Below are 14,823 nucleotides of genomic sequence, written 5' to 3' on the forward strand. Positions count from 1 at the left end.
TTTGACACTTGAAGGCTTGCAGATTAATGCCACAAAATAACAAAAAAACATACATTGGGCGAAGATGAAAAGTGTTTTGAGGTAACGTCAGCTTTTCCAAATAAAAAGCATTTCCAAAGCATGATACTCCCAGCACCGTGTTGCCTCATGAGTTCTGTTGTGTTCAGATTCTTCCATCCATTTTCTGTCTCTAACAAACTGCAAACGAGTTCTTATTGCTTTCCTTCAACAGTGGATTTCCTCTTGCCGCACTTCTGGAAAGAAATGATTTGTAGTTGTCCTGGTAACGGTTTCTCCCACCTGAGCTGTGTATTTCTCCAAAGTTTTAAAGGCTTCTCTGATTAAAACTCTCTTTCCATCATCAGAAGATGGATTGAGCAGAGCTCTGTAAGATGTTCATACCCTGAAATATTGATTTAATACCCAACATTTATTAAATCATCTGCATATCTCCCTCCTTGACCTGTCTGCTGTGATCCTTTGTATTCCTGATACTTTCTCTCTAATGTTCTATCTGAGGCCTTCACAGAACTGAATTACACTCAGGTGGACTGTTTTAGATTACTTTTGAAGGCAATTTGTTGATAAAAAATTTATTTAAGGGTATCGGAGTAAAGGAAATATATCCACACACATATTGTTTTGTTTTATTTGATACTTTTAGATAATCTGGTGCACAGAATCACCATATTACTGCCTAACTACAGTAATAACATGGATCAGAAGCTTATAAAACCATGCAGGGACATATTAAAACACAGTTGTATTATTTTTGTTTTATTGATTTCAAGGAAGGTTTACAGCAGAGACTCTCAAAACACATTTCTACACACATTCAGACTCGACCCTTCCTTCTCCCCACCAACACTGCTGACACAACCAATCTGTCAAGCACTTTAACGTCACCTCGCTCCCATCAACGGGCCACTGGGGCTCCCATTTTCCTAAAGCGGCTGACACAACCCCAACCAAGATGGCAGCGCGCTGCTCTCAAACACTTGTCTCAGAACGAAGCTAGATGAAGGCGTTGCTCCTGCGTTCGGGGTCTGGAAGACTTTCGTGGCAGAAACGAAGCCTCGTTCACTGAAGTGACAAGAGGGAGTGGATGATGACCAGAGATAAGACAGGCATCGCAAAAATCCAGATTCCAGCCCACTGCCGGGGCCGTGAGTCATAGACGTACACACACGCACGCAAACATGCATCTGGCACATACACACGCAGCCCAATGAATAATTAACCCATATGAGGAGTCTCCTCTGCAGGGCTTTCAGTTCCTTAACTTCAGCGTTGAGGGGGAGGTTTGAGTGAGGGGGGGGTAAGAGAGTGAGGCAGAAAAGCTTGTTTAAGCACAAGAGTGAAGAGGGAGGGAGGGTTAGTGGAGGAGGAGGGGGGAGCGCTGGGGAGAAGGGGGTTCTCTGTAATGAAATTTGAAATTTGCAGAACATCAAAGGCTTCTGTAGCCCAGCCGCTGTGGCAGCAGAGCAGAGAGGAGGAGTGCTTCTCTTTCTCCGTCTCCCCGATCTCTCTTCTTCCCCTTCTTCTTCATCCCTCCCTCTCTGCCTGAAAGTGTCTCCCCAGAGCTGGGTGAGGGGTGTAGGGTTTAGTGGAGGGTGAGAGAGAAGGGATGGGAAGAGTTGATTAGGAGGAGACGGAGGTGGCGGGTGGGGCGGGGGGCTTAGGGATGGGTTAGGGGTTTGGAGAGAAAAACGGGGGCTCCTATATGTGTGTGTGCATGTATGAACAATAGGATTTATCAAGCCAGCTTTGAATATGGCGTTTGTGTGTGTGTGTGTCGGGCCTTGGAGGAGGGAGTGCGCCCTCTGATAAAGCATCCCAACTTAATGAGCTTGAAAACGGGATGAAGAGGGAAGGGGGAGTGAAGTTCTGATGATGAGTGCAGGGGGAAAAAAGGCATTTGAGGTTAGAAGTGACATGCAGAAGCCTGAGGCTGAGGAGCATCAGCAGGTTTTGTAATCAGACTTCTAGTCACAAGTTTATTTTTGCTTTTTATTTTCCGGAAAGTTCAAAAGTGGGATTTTGATATTCCAATTGTTCCCCAATTTCTGCAAAAGTTATTGCCATCTCCTAAACTGATTGGTATTACTGAGAAATCCGTTAATAAAATGAGTTGTTCTTAATCTGGGATTTCTCTTCAGACGCGTTTTAACGTGAAATCAGGACGGACCTTCTGAGATTTTCTTTCTTCCGCTTCACATCTGCCTTATAAAAACAACAATAAAACAAGTTTAAGCGCTCATCCCCTCGCTCCAAAAAGCACGTGCATCCCTCTCTGCTCCAGGGATGTAGGAGTGCTGGCTTCCTCGCTCACAAAATGTAGGAGGGCTCGGCGAAGATTAGAGCCTGACTAAAATGGATCCTGACCCGTACTGCAGCAGGGAAAGACGGATGAGGAGAGCAGAAAATAAAAATCTCTTCATCCGTCGGGCACATACGGGATGCCTTCTTATCTTCCGTTCCTCTTTTTTTTCCCCAATAGCTAAATGTGTTTTATTTACATTCATTTCTCTTCGTAATCTCCCTCTTTTCATCTGTTTCTCTGCGTCCTGCCATCTCTGCCTCTCTGAGGTCACAGAGGGCGACCCCGGGGCTGCAGCGCGCTCGTCGGCTTGCACCATGTCAGGCTTTTTCATGTATTTCCAGGCTGAGCCACCGTCTGTCTATTACCAGCGCCTCTTCACCGTAGAGCAGCTTTGTTGTGTGCAGTGCGTGCTCAAAAGTGTATTTACATTTTTAAGATGTTGAAGGGCTTTTTTGTTTTTTCTGAACTCCAGAGTTCAGGTGTGCAGCTGCAGTCGACGCCACTCCAGTTTTAGATCAGAGCAAAGGGAATCCGGAGCAGGATGGGAATGGAGATCCCTTCATCTGTTGTCTTTTTAACTTCTAGATTTATTTAAATGAACTCGTCTGGGTTGGAAATTTGCAGTTTATTTTCATTTTTTAACTTTAGCGCTACGTATAGTGTTTATTTTAATATATAAACCTAAAACCAGCTTAATTACCAGGTTTAAGGTATTTGAAATCCAGAGAAATTCAGAGCCGTGCTCAGAGGACACCAGCTATATGTTGCTGCATGTGCTGGAAGTTTAACCCGTTTAATTAATGAAATGAAAAAAATTGTTCATCAAAATACATTTTGCAAATGTTTGGTCTGTTTTCTTAGCACATGGTGGACAAAATAAAAAATTTTGATTGCACCTAGAAAACATGTTGTTACACAGAACTCAATTTTGTATTGTAAAAATAATACAAGATTGAGCAAAAATGTAATGACCTGGCATCACGGAAGTGATCCAACAGATTTCATTTTAAATTATTTCTTCATGAGGAAAAAAATCTATATATTTACTCTGATACATCTAAACTTTGCTACTAAGACTTTCTGCTTCTTAAATGCAAACTAAATTCAGTCCCTAGCTTTAGTAATGCACTAATTTTGTTTTGATTCCTGTTTTTACTTTTTTTACCTTTTGCAGTTATTAAACCTCTTTAATTTATTTACATTTTGTCACAATACAACCACAAACTACAACATATTCATTTTATTTCAACACAAAGTAGCTCATAATTGAGAATTGAAGGGAAAAATATTAATTTTCTTTACCGATTCAAATCTCAGAGGTGAGATTTCCATTGAAAGCTTTCTGGGTATGTCTGCACCATCTTTTCTATTTTTAAATTTAGTTTTAGGCAGTCGAAACACACAAATATGCTTTGATTCAAACCTTTTCATGATCGCTCCGCTGTATGTTTAGCATCAGTTTTCTTCTAAGGATTCTTGCGCATTTAGTTTCACCCATTCTTCACTTCAGCCGTCCTACTGCAGAAACGCATCCCCACAGCATGATGCAGCCATCACAATTTTACGGTGTTCGTTTACAGCTGCGCTTTGCATGTAGGTCCAAAAGTTTGATTTTAGTCTCATATAACTAGAGCACCATCTTTTTGCTCTAGTTATATGAGGTATCAGAGTCATAAATACGTTTGAAGTTGCATTGCACAGCAATTTTTACATTAAATAAAGAAAATTAAAGACTACTCTGACTAGCTTCTTTATGAGTCTGTCTTAGAGAAACGCTGTCTTTAGTCAGAGGCTTCTTCAAATTCGCTGTAATACACACCGCTACAGGAGATTGTTCCTGCCATCACCATCTACAATAACTCTTTGAAGAATTTTGAATTAATATGAGTTACAACAACACTTAATTTACCTGTGGGAACAATAAAGTATGTTTGAATTTGAATTGATTTATGTTAGTACCATTACTACTCTGCTAGGAAAATATACTGCAAAAAATAAAATCTTATGTAGTATTTTTGGTATAATTTTAATGCAAATCTTAGTTTACATGAAATATGACAAAATTAGCTTAGAAGTAACTTTTTAGCAAGAAGTATGAGCTTGTTTTAAGTAAATAAAATTTCTCAATATTGATGAAAAAGTATAAGATCCATTGGCAGATTATTTTACTTATAATGACACATTTTCCCATGTTATAACTGAAATAATCTGCCAGTGAAACTATTACTTTTTTTTAAACAATATTAAGGAATTATTAAATAAAGCTTCTGTAAGATAGTTTTGTCTTATTTCAAGAGTACTAATATATTTGCACTAGAAACTAGACTAAACATACTTTTTGTGTTTTTGCAGCAAAGCTAAGAAAACAGTCAAATTGAGGTCATATCCATTTTCAGATGTCTTCACTGAGTCATGGAGTGTCACAAACTCTACGTCAGTGCACTTGTCTTCCCCACCGCTGTTCTGCTGAAGGCCCTCAGAGGGAAGGAGGCACAGAGACAAGACTGTGGGGTAAAGAAGAGAAGAAGGGAGAGTACATGTTCTTCTTCCTCCCTCCTCTCCCACCTCTGCCCCTCTCTCGGGGTGTCACGTCCTATTTGTGTCCTGGGGTCGCCTGTGTGGCAACGGCGACGTTGCTGGAGGGCGGAGGGGTTCTCTCGCTTGGCTGGGAAGCAGGGAGGACATTGGAACGTTGGTCTGAGGGAGAGAGAGAAAGCAAGAGAATGAAAATCCATCAGGAGATGGAGAGAGTGGAAGAGGAGGAGGAGGAGGAGGAGGGATGCACCCATTCAGCCATGTCTTTGACATGGGAGTGTTTCCGACAGGCGTGAAGAAAGGAAGGGCTGACTGGGCTGAGTGAGCGCCGCTCTGGCCGCACACACTCAGGGATGTTTTTCTCACTCAGGACGACTTAGAGATTTTTAACTCTGAATTTAATATTAAATTTAACCACATTTGGTTCACATCCGACTCCGGTTTTCTCCTAAAACCTCCTGAGCCGAGGCGGAGATGCGCTTCTAGTTTACATTTAGGATTCATATCCCTATATTAGGTGTGTTGAATGGTTTCCAGAGATGATTTCTGTCGCTTTTCGAACCCTCCTCACCCACTAATGCACAAAACCCGAACAGGTCCACCAGTTTCAGTCCAAACGTCCCGATTAGCATCAACCTGAAGACGTCTTGCTAACTCCGCTTCCCTCCATGTTTGACGCTTTTATCCTCCATATTCTTTCCTCCATTCCTCTGCCGCTGCTGCAGTGAGAGAGAGAGAAAGTGAAGCCACATAAGGTTATACACAGTGGCATGACGCCATGCATTCTGATTTATAGATCTAAAATGGCTGCCGTGTTGTGACTGCTGTAGAGGCTTGGATAGAGAGCGAGGGAGTGGTGCGGGGGCATCAGGGTGGAGGTGTGTGTTTGGCTCGGAATAGCAAACCTTTCCTTGGCCGTCCAGAACGCCCCAGAGGGTTCTGCGGCGTTGACTGTGGTTTGTTGGTGATAACTGATTAATTAGGCCACGGCGTGCAGCTCTGCACTTCCGTCAGCCGGCTTTCCACAACGCTGCTGACTGAAATCATCAAAGTATGGCCTTTCCTGGCGGTGTCTGCATAGTGTGAAGCGGTAAAGTGAATCTGTCTGCCGTATTTGTTAAAGGCTGCGCTGGTTGGATCCTGCAGGGGGACCAGAGCCCTCACTCTGAAGCAGCAGCCACTGAGGAGTTAGAGGTCAGCTGCTGCCTCAGCCTCTCTGTGGGGCTCAGAGCTTTGATTTACTGACTCCTCTGCATCAGTCCCAGCTCTGCCACTCCGAGCCGGTGCGACACTGCCTCCATGTGGACAAATATGCACACAACACGGCTGTTCTCTAACAGGATGTTACTCTCAACCAGCTGTGCCTTCAAACTGAGCTGCTAAAGTTTCCATCATAAAATAAGTGTGCTGGATTAAATTAAATGTAACCAAAAAGTAGTTTATCTTTGTTTTTCCAATCAAAAACACAAACTATATATAGATTTACGTGATTTATTTCTGTTAAATCGAATGTTACACTAAAACACAAAATCTTTCCAAGTATTTCTGGTTTAAATTCTAGTGTAAATATTTCAGTACACTTGAAATGAGACATTGTTGGCAACAGTGGGGTTACTATTGTTCACCCAGCCAATAAATCACCCAGTTTATTGGGTGATTTATTTTATTGGTACACTGTAGCTTGTGTAATGACCATGGGGTCATTGTGATTGGTTGGTCAGCAAACAGGAACAACGTCACCACCAGAGCCTACAGTGCAGACAAGCTGAGGGTCAATAATAAAGCAAGAACTACTGGCAGATCCTTCCATGTCACGCTGCACTGATCCACTAATTCATGCTAAAGAAGCCACAACAAAGCAGTCATAATGTCTGACTGCACAGTACAAAGGAAAACCTTTCAGTTCCCCTACATTTTTTTTATTACTGTTGCCATTTTGTCAAATTTTCTGAAACTTGACTGGATTTTCATCAGATTTAAACCATAATAATCGAAATAAGCAAAAATAAATGCTTGAATGCATTACACGGTTTGTGTAAATTATAAATGAATATTTTCAATGATAATCTAATTTGTTCAAATGCAGCTATAAGCAGTCAAAGTTCAAATTTGTGTTTTTCAGTGAGAAGACATAATTGAGGTCAATGTTTTCCTCAGACGAGTTCAACAATGTTTCCTTTTCGTCTGTTAGGTATTCTTGACCAGTTTCTGATGGTTATCTCACTGAAAGGTCTCACGCTGCCCACGGCTCCATTTTCAGAAAGCTGTCTGACCTTTTCCTCTATAATCTCATCTTAATCCTCTTCAAATAAAGATTTCCTTTTACTCTTAGATGAATCAGATCGCGGGGCTGTAATGAATCTTTAAATAGAGCTCCTTTCATTAAAGTTTAACATCCTCAGCATTGTCAGGAGAACAAAACACAGCCGTTGTTGAACTTTTTTTGCGTTTATCACCTGTACCTACAAATCTCTTGTAGGTACAGATACAAAACTTGCAGAAACATGCATTCTTTCTTTATCTTCTGGTATGTTTTTCCCAGCAGCATGAACATGTACTACACACTTCTCATATGCAAGCTCTTCATTTAGAACAATTCTTTGATTCGGCAGCATTTAATGCTTAAAGTTGCAGACTTTATACAGCAACCTTTAACAACCTTAAAGCTACAACGTTGATCAAAACTTCAAGTTAAAACTATCAGCATTTCGTGACAGTAGATATGAGACAATCTGTGAAAAGCTCGATCTCCTCCTCCTTCTTCCTGAGCTGTCGAAAGAAATGCACTGCTCCCAACCAAAAACAACCAATCAGAGCCAGGAGGTGAGTCTTAGCGCTGTCAATCAACATTGTAAATGTTCTGATGGTGGAAAAACAACTGCTTATCTGCCAGCTAAACTTAGCATTCACAACAGGCTCTGCTGACAGGGAGATGCTGTAGCCAATCAGAGAGCAGATGGGTGTGAATGGCATGATTGACAGCACTAAGACCCGCCTTCTGGCTCTGATTGGTTGTTTTTAGTTAGCACTGGGAGAAGGCAGAGAAACTCAATTTTTCACTGATTATCTGTCTCATACCAAACTGTCACAACATAGTGACAGTTTCAACAAACATGTAAACAAATATTTTTTATATAAGTGACATACTGCCACTTTAAAATAAATGGCCATAGAATGCATGCTTCCCTCAAATAATTTAAGTTTTGTTTGCCGACCAACTTTGCAAACATGTCAAATATCAACTTTTGTCTCCTTATCAGGAGCAAAACATTTAAATCCTACAGAAGGCCGACGTAGGCTGATGAGAACAACTTGAGCCCATGTTGAACACGCTCTGCTTCTTTCTCTTGATGCATGCTGAACTTGGCGTACTCCCTCACAAAGCAAAACAAACCTCCAGAGTGCTGCAAACTGTTCTGACGCGGAGAGACCTACTTGTTGCCCACAAACAGTCTCAGTGCTCCTCCAGCTTGTTTCGTCAGCTCCAGCAGCAGTGATCTATAGAGGACTGAACGCTTGTACTATTAGATGGAGAAAACCACTCAGCGCAGCAGGAATAGCTTTGATATAGTTGTTAGAGGGCTCAGTGTGTGGAAGAAAGCGTTGTTTTAGAGCGTTTGAAGGTTTCTGTCGTCATGTTTAGAATAAGGTAAGTGTGAAAATGTCTCGAGGAGTTCTCAAAGTGAGCGGATACTCTTTGATGCTTTGTCCTACAGAGAGCCGCAGAAGACATGCTGCACTATATGAAGACGCTGATATTCCTTTCTAGTGCCACTCAGTCACTTTGCAGTCGGACTGAGGAGCGTAAAATGAAATGTTGAAAATTCACAACTGTGAGGGTAAATTCAATACATAAATAAAATATTTTATATGCTTTGTAACTTATATATAACAAGTAAATTCAAATAAAATTACAATTCCTTAAAATAATAAGCAGATTTATCAATATTTAAATGTTTAAATGAATAATTAAACATGTATGTATTTATGTTATTTAAAACAAAATTAGCATGATTCTTTTTTTATTTAAATAAAACTATACAATATAGATTTATTTAACTAACTTGTGTTCCTTGTGACAGTCATAGTAGTTGTTTTCAAATATGAAATAATTAAATATTGAAATAATGCAGTATGATTTTAACACCTAATTCAATCAAATTGTAATTATGATTTTGGTGTTTGATTATTGAATTGTGTTTTGAATACATTTTAATTTTAAGACATATTTTAATTGTTTTAAATACATGCATTTTTATTTATTTTGTGTATGTTTTTATTACATATATAAATAATTATGTAAAAAGATGACATATTAATTGAATTATGGCACTTTTTGGCCCACAGTAAAGCACAACTGAATGCTTGAAAGAAAAGAAACTTTTTAAAAAAAAAACTTTTTTCAGCATTAAAGATTTAGGTATAGTGATCAGTTAAATACAAGACTTTCTCAAATCATTTAGATAAATGTATAGTGAAATAATTCATGTTCAAATATATTAGAACCATTTTGTTTTTGAGGTATTCTGTTTGATTTTATAATCATAGTGACAGTCAAAGTGACACAATTTAAATTATTTTATGATGGACCGCAGTAAAGAAATAACAAAAAGTAAACTAAATGAAATTAAATAATTACACAATTCTGTAAGAATAATATTTATCTTTTCATTATGAGGCTTTTGTCTCTTTATATTTCAGTATCAACATACTTCAGATGAAAAGACGCGTTAAGAGCCGTTTTGGAAAAAAAGAAATTCTGAATGTTTGGAAGGAAACCACTGGGAATGCTCTGCTGCAAATGAAGACATTTCAGCACTGATGGTTTCATTTGACTTTTTTCTGCTGCTTGGATTTACGTTTTTGTGTTTTGTCTTTAGGAACTGGATAAGAAAGGCTACGGTCCAATCACTACTGAGATCCTGGAGGGACAGGAGTTTTTCTACGCGGAGGACTACCACCAGCAGTACCTGAAGAAGGTACCCAAAGGATACTGCGGCCTTAAAGGGACCGGGGTTTACTGTCCCACTGGAGGCAGCAAGGAGGAGCTGTAAGGCATGTGTGGGGGCATTTAAAACTACATTGATCCAAAAATCAATTTTGTTGTTTCACATCAGCAAAAAGCAATAAAATCAAGCCACATCCCTAAAATATATGTATCATAAAAACATTTCAAATTTGTGAAAATATTACAGTTTAAAGCAGTAGACTGAAAAATAAAACAGTGGAATAAAGTAAAGAAACCTGAAGAAAAGTGGAGCTTTGTAAAGAAGGAAATGGAATTAGTGACAGATTTAACTTGTATGTAGCAACAGAATCTAAAGATGTGAAATGCAACAGAGAGGTTGAAACAGAAATAACATTCAATGCATATTTACTCTTTATTATCTTCTGTATATACAGTCTGAAAAATTATACGACAAACTGGAAAATACTTGATGACATGATTCCAGTCAGAAGTGGGCGATATGACAAGAATACACCATGAACCTTTTCAATTTGTTTTTTACATCAAAGTCAGAATCACCATTTTATCACAATTTCCTAACACTAAGACAGAAAGATGAAAAACATAACAGGACATTTGAGACAGAAGACATCTTCAAACAGATTAATATTAGTTTGCACAATTTTTCCAACTTGTGGGAAGAAAAGAAAAGGACTTCTAGTCAACAAAAGTGAACACCCTGTGATAAAATGCCAGTTTTCTGTGATGCAAAAAATGACACCATGGTGACTCATTTAAAAAAATGTCCACCCATTTGATTTTTATCCTGCACAACACCCAGGTTTCTCTGCACTGGGTTACTGTGATGTGATTGGTTGAGTCACAGTTAGTTTTTTCAGGTAATCTAACAGGTGTACCTAATAAAATGGCCAATGAGTGTACATAAATAGTGTTGTTTATATAATTTTATATTATTCACATGTTTTGGAACTATTAATAAACCTGAAATTACATATTTAGAATTTCAGCTAAAGTGTGGAGATGTGCTGCAAAAGTCATATTTATAACACAAAAAATGCTTCTTTTTCTTTTACGAAAATAAAAAAAAACCTTCAAGATGAATGAATAAACAAAAGTAAAACAGAGACCTGATGTTATTTTAGAGAAAAAGTCAAAAGTTTTGGACTGCAGCTCACTCAATGTCCACACGGTGGTGGTATTTCTTAAACATGATCGACTTTCACTTGCTGTTTTCATGTTAAAAATCATCATCAAATAAACTCATAAAACTTTTCTTATGTAAACTTTCTAAACTAAAACAATGTAGAAAACACATATAAAGGTGCTTTGAGTCAGTAGACGTACAATAACTGTGAAACATTTTATAACATTAACAGAGATTAATTGCTTTACGTACAGTTTTCTATTGTTATTGTTATTTTTAACATTTCATATAAATTTTAATTAAAGCTGTCTCGTAAGCTGTCTTTCATATCTCATTTAAGAAACAATAAAATTTATCTCTTTCATATTTTTGATTGTTGCATGGATGATTTTGATCTAAGTGTCAGTATTTGTTTATGCACACACCTGCCCACTATTTTATGCTATATTTATAAACTATTTTGTCCCGTCTGAGAAGGGACGCGCCACAGCAGCGAGGGAACATCTGTGACTCAGACACGCGTTTAGAGAGGACTCATTTTAGAAAGCAGAATGAGAAGCTCTGAGCCTCTATGCTCTTTGTCTGGTTCGGTTTTTGCTGAACCCCTCACCCCACTTCATGCAAAACCACAATTAGGATAAAAAAAACAAGAAAAATAACAACTTACAGCTGAACATCTTAAAAATACAATCATTCAGAAAAGAAACAAGAAATCCCCGGAAACCGTTCTGCACGCCGTGTTTTTTAAAATTAAACATGTGGCTGTGAAAGTGTAGTTAAAAATGAAAATCACACTCATGGTTAGAATCCAAAATACAGAGATGATATCTAGAAAAAGCTTTCTGGTCGACCGCAGTAGTGTGATTCACCCCGCTCTTGTTTTTCCCCCTCCCTCTCCGCTATCTCTCTTTCTCTGTCTGTGTGTATGTGTCACATCCTGACACCTGTGTGTAGGTGTGGACCAGGGCACAGGTGCAGGTGCAACCTCCCCGGGCCTATTTTAGTATTGGGGCAGATATTTTTGCATGTGTCTGCATGCAGGAGCTGTGCGTGCAGGCGTGCGTGCGTGTGTGTGTCGAGGCATGTGGAGCTGCGGCTTGCTTGATCGAACTGCTCTGAGTGGTATGTGGTTTGGCCAACCAGCTCTTTTCCAGAGCCTGCTTATACTTTGCATGTCAGTTTGATTTTTTTTTTTAAAATCATTTTTAACAGTAGATAACCTTTTCATAAGATGAGCTTGTTGAGTTTCTCAGGTTTTGATGGTAAGCGAGTTCGAATCGCGGGCTGGGATCTGTGATCGTCTTCTCCGCCACCTGCACCGGTGGCCTCAACGAGCTGCTGCTGATTTCTGCCACACACACTAGGTTCAGAATGAGTCGAGATGTGCTGCGAAAATTTCATGCAAAAATGAGTCACATTTAGAAATAGCTGCAGGAGTGTGTGGTGTCTTTGTGATAGGTTAAAAAGGGGCATGGAAATGCATGGCACTGTCATATAGGCATCCACACACAAACACAGTGGGGCGAGGCAGGACAGGAACCAGGCTGTGTGTGCCCATCAGACAGAGCCTATTGTCTGCAGATGGGCTTATAATGGCCCCACAGCTGGCCACAAAGTGCGTCTCTCGCTGAAACATTTTAAAAATACACATCTCTTAGTTAATAGGTTCAATAAAAACCCTCCTAATGAAGGAATGAGCAGGTTTGTGAAAACAGGTGGCGCTGTGAAACAGTGGGCTGAGACGTGGAGATAAAAGTGTCGGTTGTTTATCGGAGGTTCTCTGCACTTTTACCCACACATACACACGCATTCACGTAAACACACGTCTCCACCAGCAGCAGCAGCAGCAGCTCTGAACGCCGTCCTGTACCGCCGCCTAATGCAAAAGGGGAGCGCCCACGCAAAACGAGCAAAAAGACACCAAAAAGACACCTTGCACAGCCGTGCACCCACGCAAAATGTCTTGCACTGATACGCTCTCTATTGTGTCCTCCTTTTCACAGCTTTCTATTTAGCTTCCCTTTGACGACATCAATAGATCTTAACTTATTTTTGTGTGGTATTTATTCACATGATTGAAAGTTGCTTTGTTTTTTTGGCATTTCCTCTTCATGTGCTTTGCAGTAACATAATTTGTTGCTTCAGACACCAGCACAACGTTGTTTGGTAGGATGTATAAATAGAACAATAGCTTGGAGTTGTGCTGTCCTACCAGCTGGAGAATGGCTGTGCCTTCTTGTTCTGCTCCTCACATAATTGCTTCATCCAAATTGTAGAGCTCCAACAGGCAAGCTTTAGATATGTCTGTTTTCTACTCTTTTTTTTTTTTTAATTGCTTGTACATTTATCTCCTGATGATATGAGCAGCTATGTGCGGGGTTTTTCAGATGCCAGATGTGTTCGCATCCCCTCCCATGCTCTCCCTTCCCCTCCCTTTGGTTCCTGCAGGGGCACACGGTCTCAATCAGAGCGTCGGGGCTCCAGGAACCAGAGCACAGCGGCGTCTCTGTGTTGCCCAGAGAAGTGCAGCCTTGTCTGGGTTCCTGCATCTGCGGCTTGGGGGCAAGCTGGGGAGAGAGGGCAAATCCTGGTGGCCCCTGCAAGCTGGTTAAACTCCAGGTCGGATCTGTGGGTGATGATTCAACGCCAAGGGCGAAGAAGTAAATAAACGCAGCTACTGTGCATGTAGTTATGTGAAGGTTAATAAAAAGGTTATCTAAAACAGGTTTGTGTGGCGCGGCGAGCTCACACATGTTCACACACACAATGGTTTTTAATTCCACTGAGGAAATGTGACAGAGTTTGTTCTCTGCCCCTCTGGGACTGGAGCCGTGTTTCGGGTGGAGGGCAGCACGTGCTACAGGGCCCAGTTGACTACTAACTGGCCCACAGGCTTTCTGGCTGACGGCCCACTCTGTGACATGCCGCACCTGTGAGCCTGTGTGTTGTCAGCCATGCTAGCTAGCTCAAGCTACCACCGCATGACACACAGGAAACCCAGAAATAACTGCTGAGTGTCTTCAGTGCAGTTACTGTGCACTGGGGGCGTGCTGCTGACAGAAAGTGGCTGAAAGAGGCATTAAAGGAACAGGAATACCGGCTGGAACGGCGCGGAGGGTTAGCGTTTGGGAGCAGGAAGAGAAAACTGGAAGGGAAAGTGAAACACGGAGATGCTCAGCCTCTCTTGCACCTGTGCATGTAGCTTTGTCTGGCCTTGATTCAAACCAGGGGATGAAACATTCATATGGTGTGCAAATTTGCCAGCATATGCAGCATCCGTTTATCATTTTGATAAGCGGCTTCAAAGACCATCTCAACCATTGACATTTTACAACCGAGACGCTGATGCAACAATCAAATTTCCAAAACATCTTCCTCCCCATGTTCATCTTGAATCTTTATCTGCTCTGTCCATCTGCGTCTTGAGTCATCTCAGCCTCACCTCACACAGCTGTGCAAGTGGAGGAAAGTTTTAACGTTGCCAGCGAGCGCCGCGATTAGAGCTCGACACAGGAAAATGTTGTGCAATATTCAGGCTTTCAAGTGGTGATGTGCTGATGTTTCACCATTACGTGGAAAGGAGGACAAAAACAGGACAGACGCACAGGCACACACACACACACACACACACACACACACACACACACACGTGTACGCACGTTGTGTTTGCATTGCAACATGCACTAACAGTTTTCTGTGTGCATGCCAAAGTCTGCTAATTTCTGCCAACGGTGCAGATTGAATCTCAAGTGGAGCCAACATGAGATGGTGGTGTGATACTGTCTGTTTCTCGCTGTGTAGGAGAGGAGCAGATTTTTTGTTGTTGTTGTTGAAAAAAGGAAAAGAATAATT

General features: G+C 40.6%; 1 protein-coding gene across 1 annotated transcript in view; it reads left to right on the forward strand.

Moving 5' to 3' along the window:
* Window positions 1-11,342, forward strand: part of LOC114134449 (mitochondrial peptide methionine sulfoxide reductase) — a 64,491-nt gene extending 53,149 nt beyond the window's left edge. The window contains 1 exon segment of the mRNA XM_075410480.1: window positions 9,739-11,342. Coding sequence (XP_075266595.1) covers window positions 9,739-9,912 — 174 coding nt within the window. The 3' untranslated portion in view covers window positions 9,913-11,342.
* The last annotated feature ends 3,481 nt before the right edge of the window (window positions 11,343-14,823 follow it).

Source organism: Xiphophorus couchianus, chromosome 19 (assembly GCF_001444195.1).
Source record: "Xiphophorus couchianus chromosome 19, X_couchianus-1.0, whole genome shotgun sequence".
NCBI classification, from domain to species: Eukaryota; Metazoa; Chordata; class Actinopteri; order Cyprinodontiformes; family Poeciliidae; genus Xiphophorus; species Xiphophorus couchianus.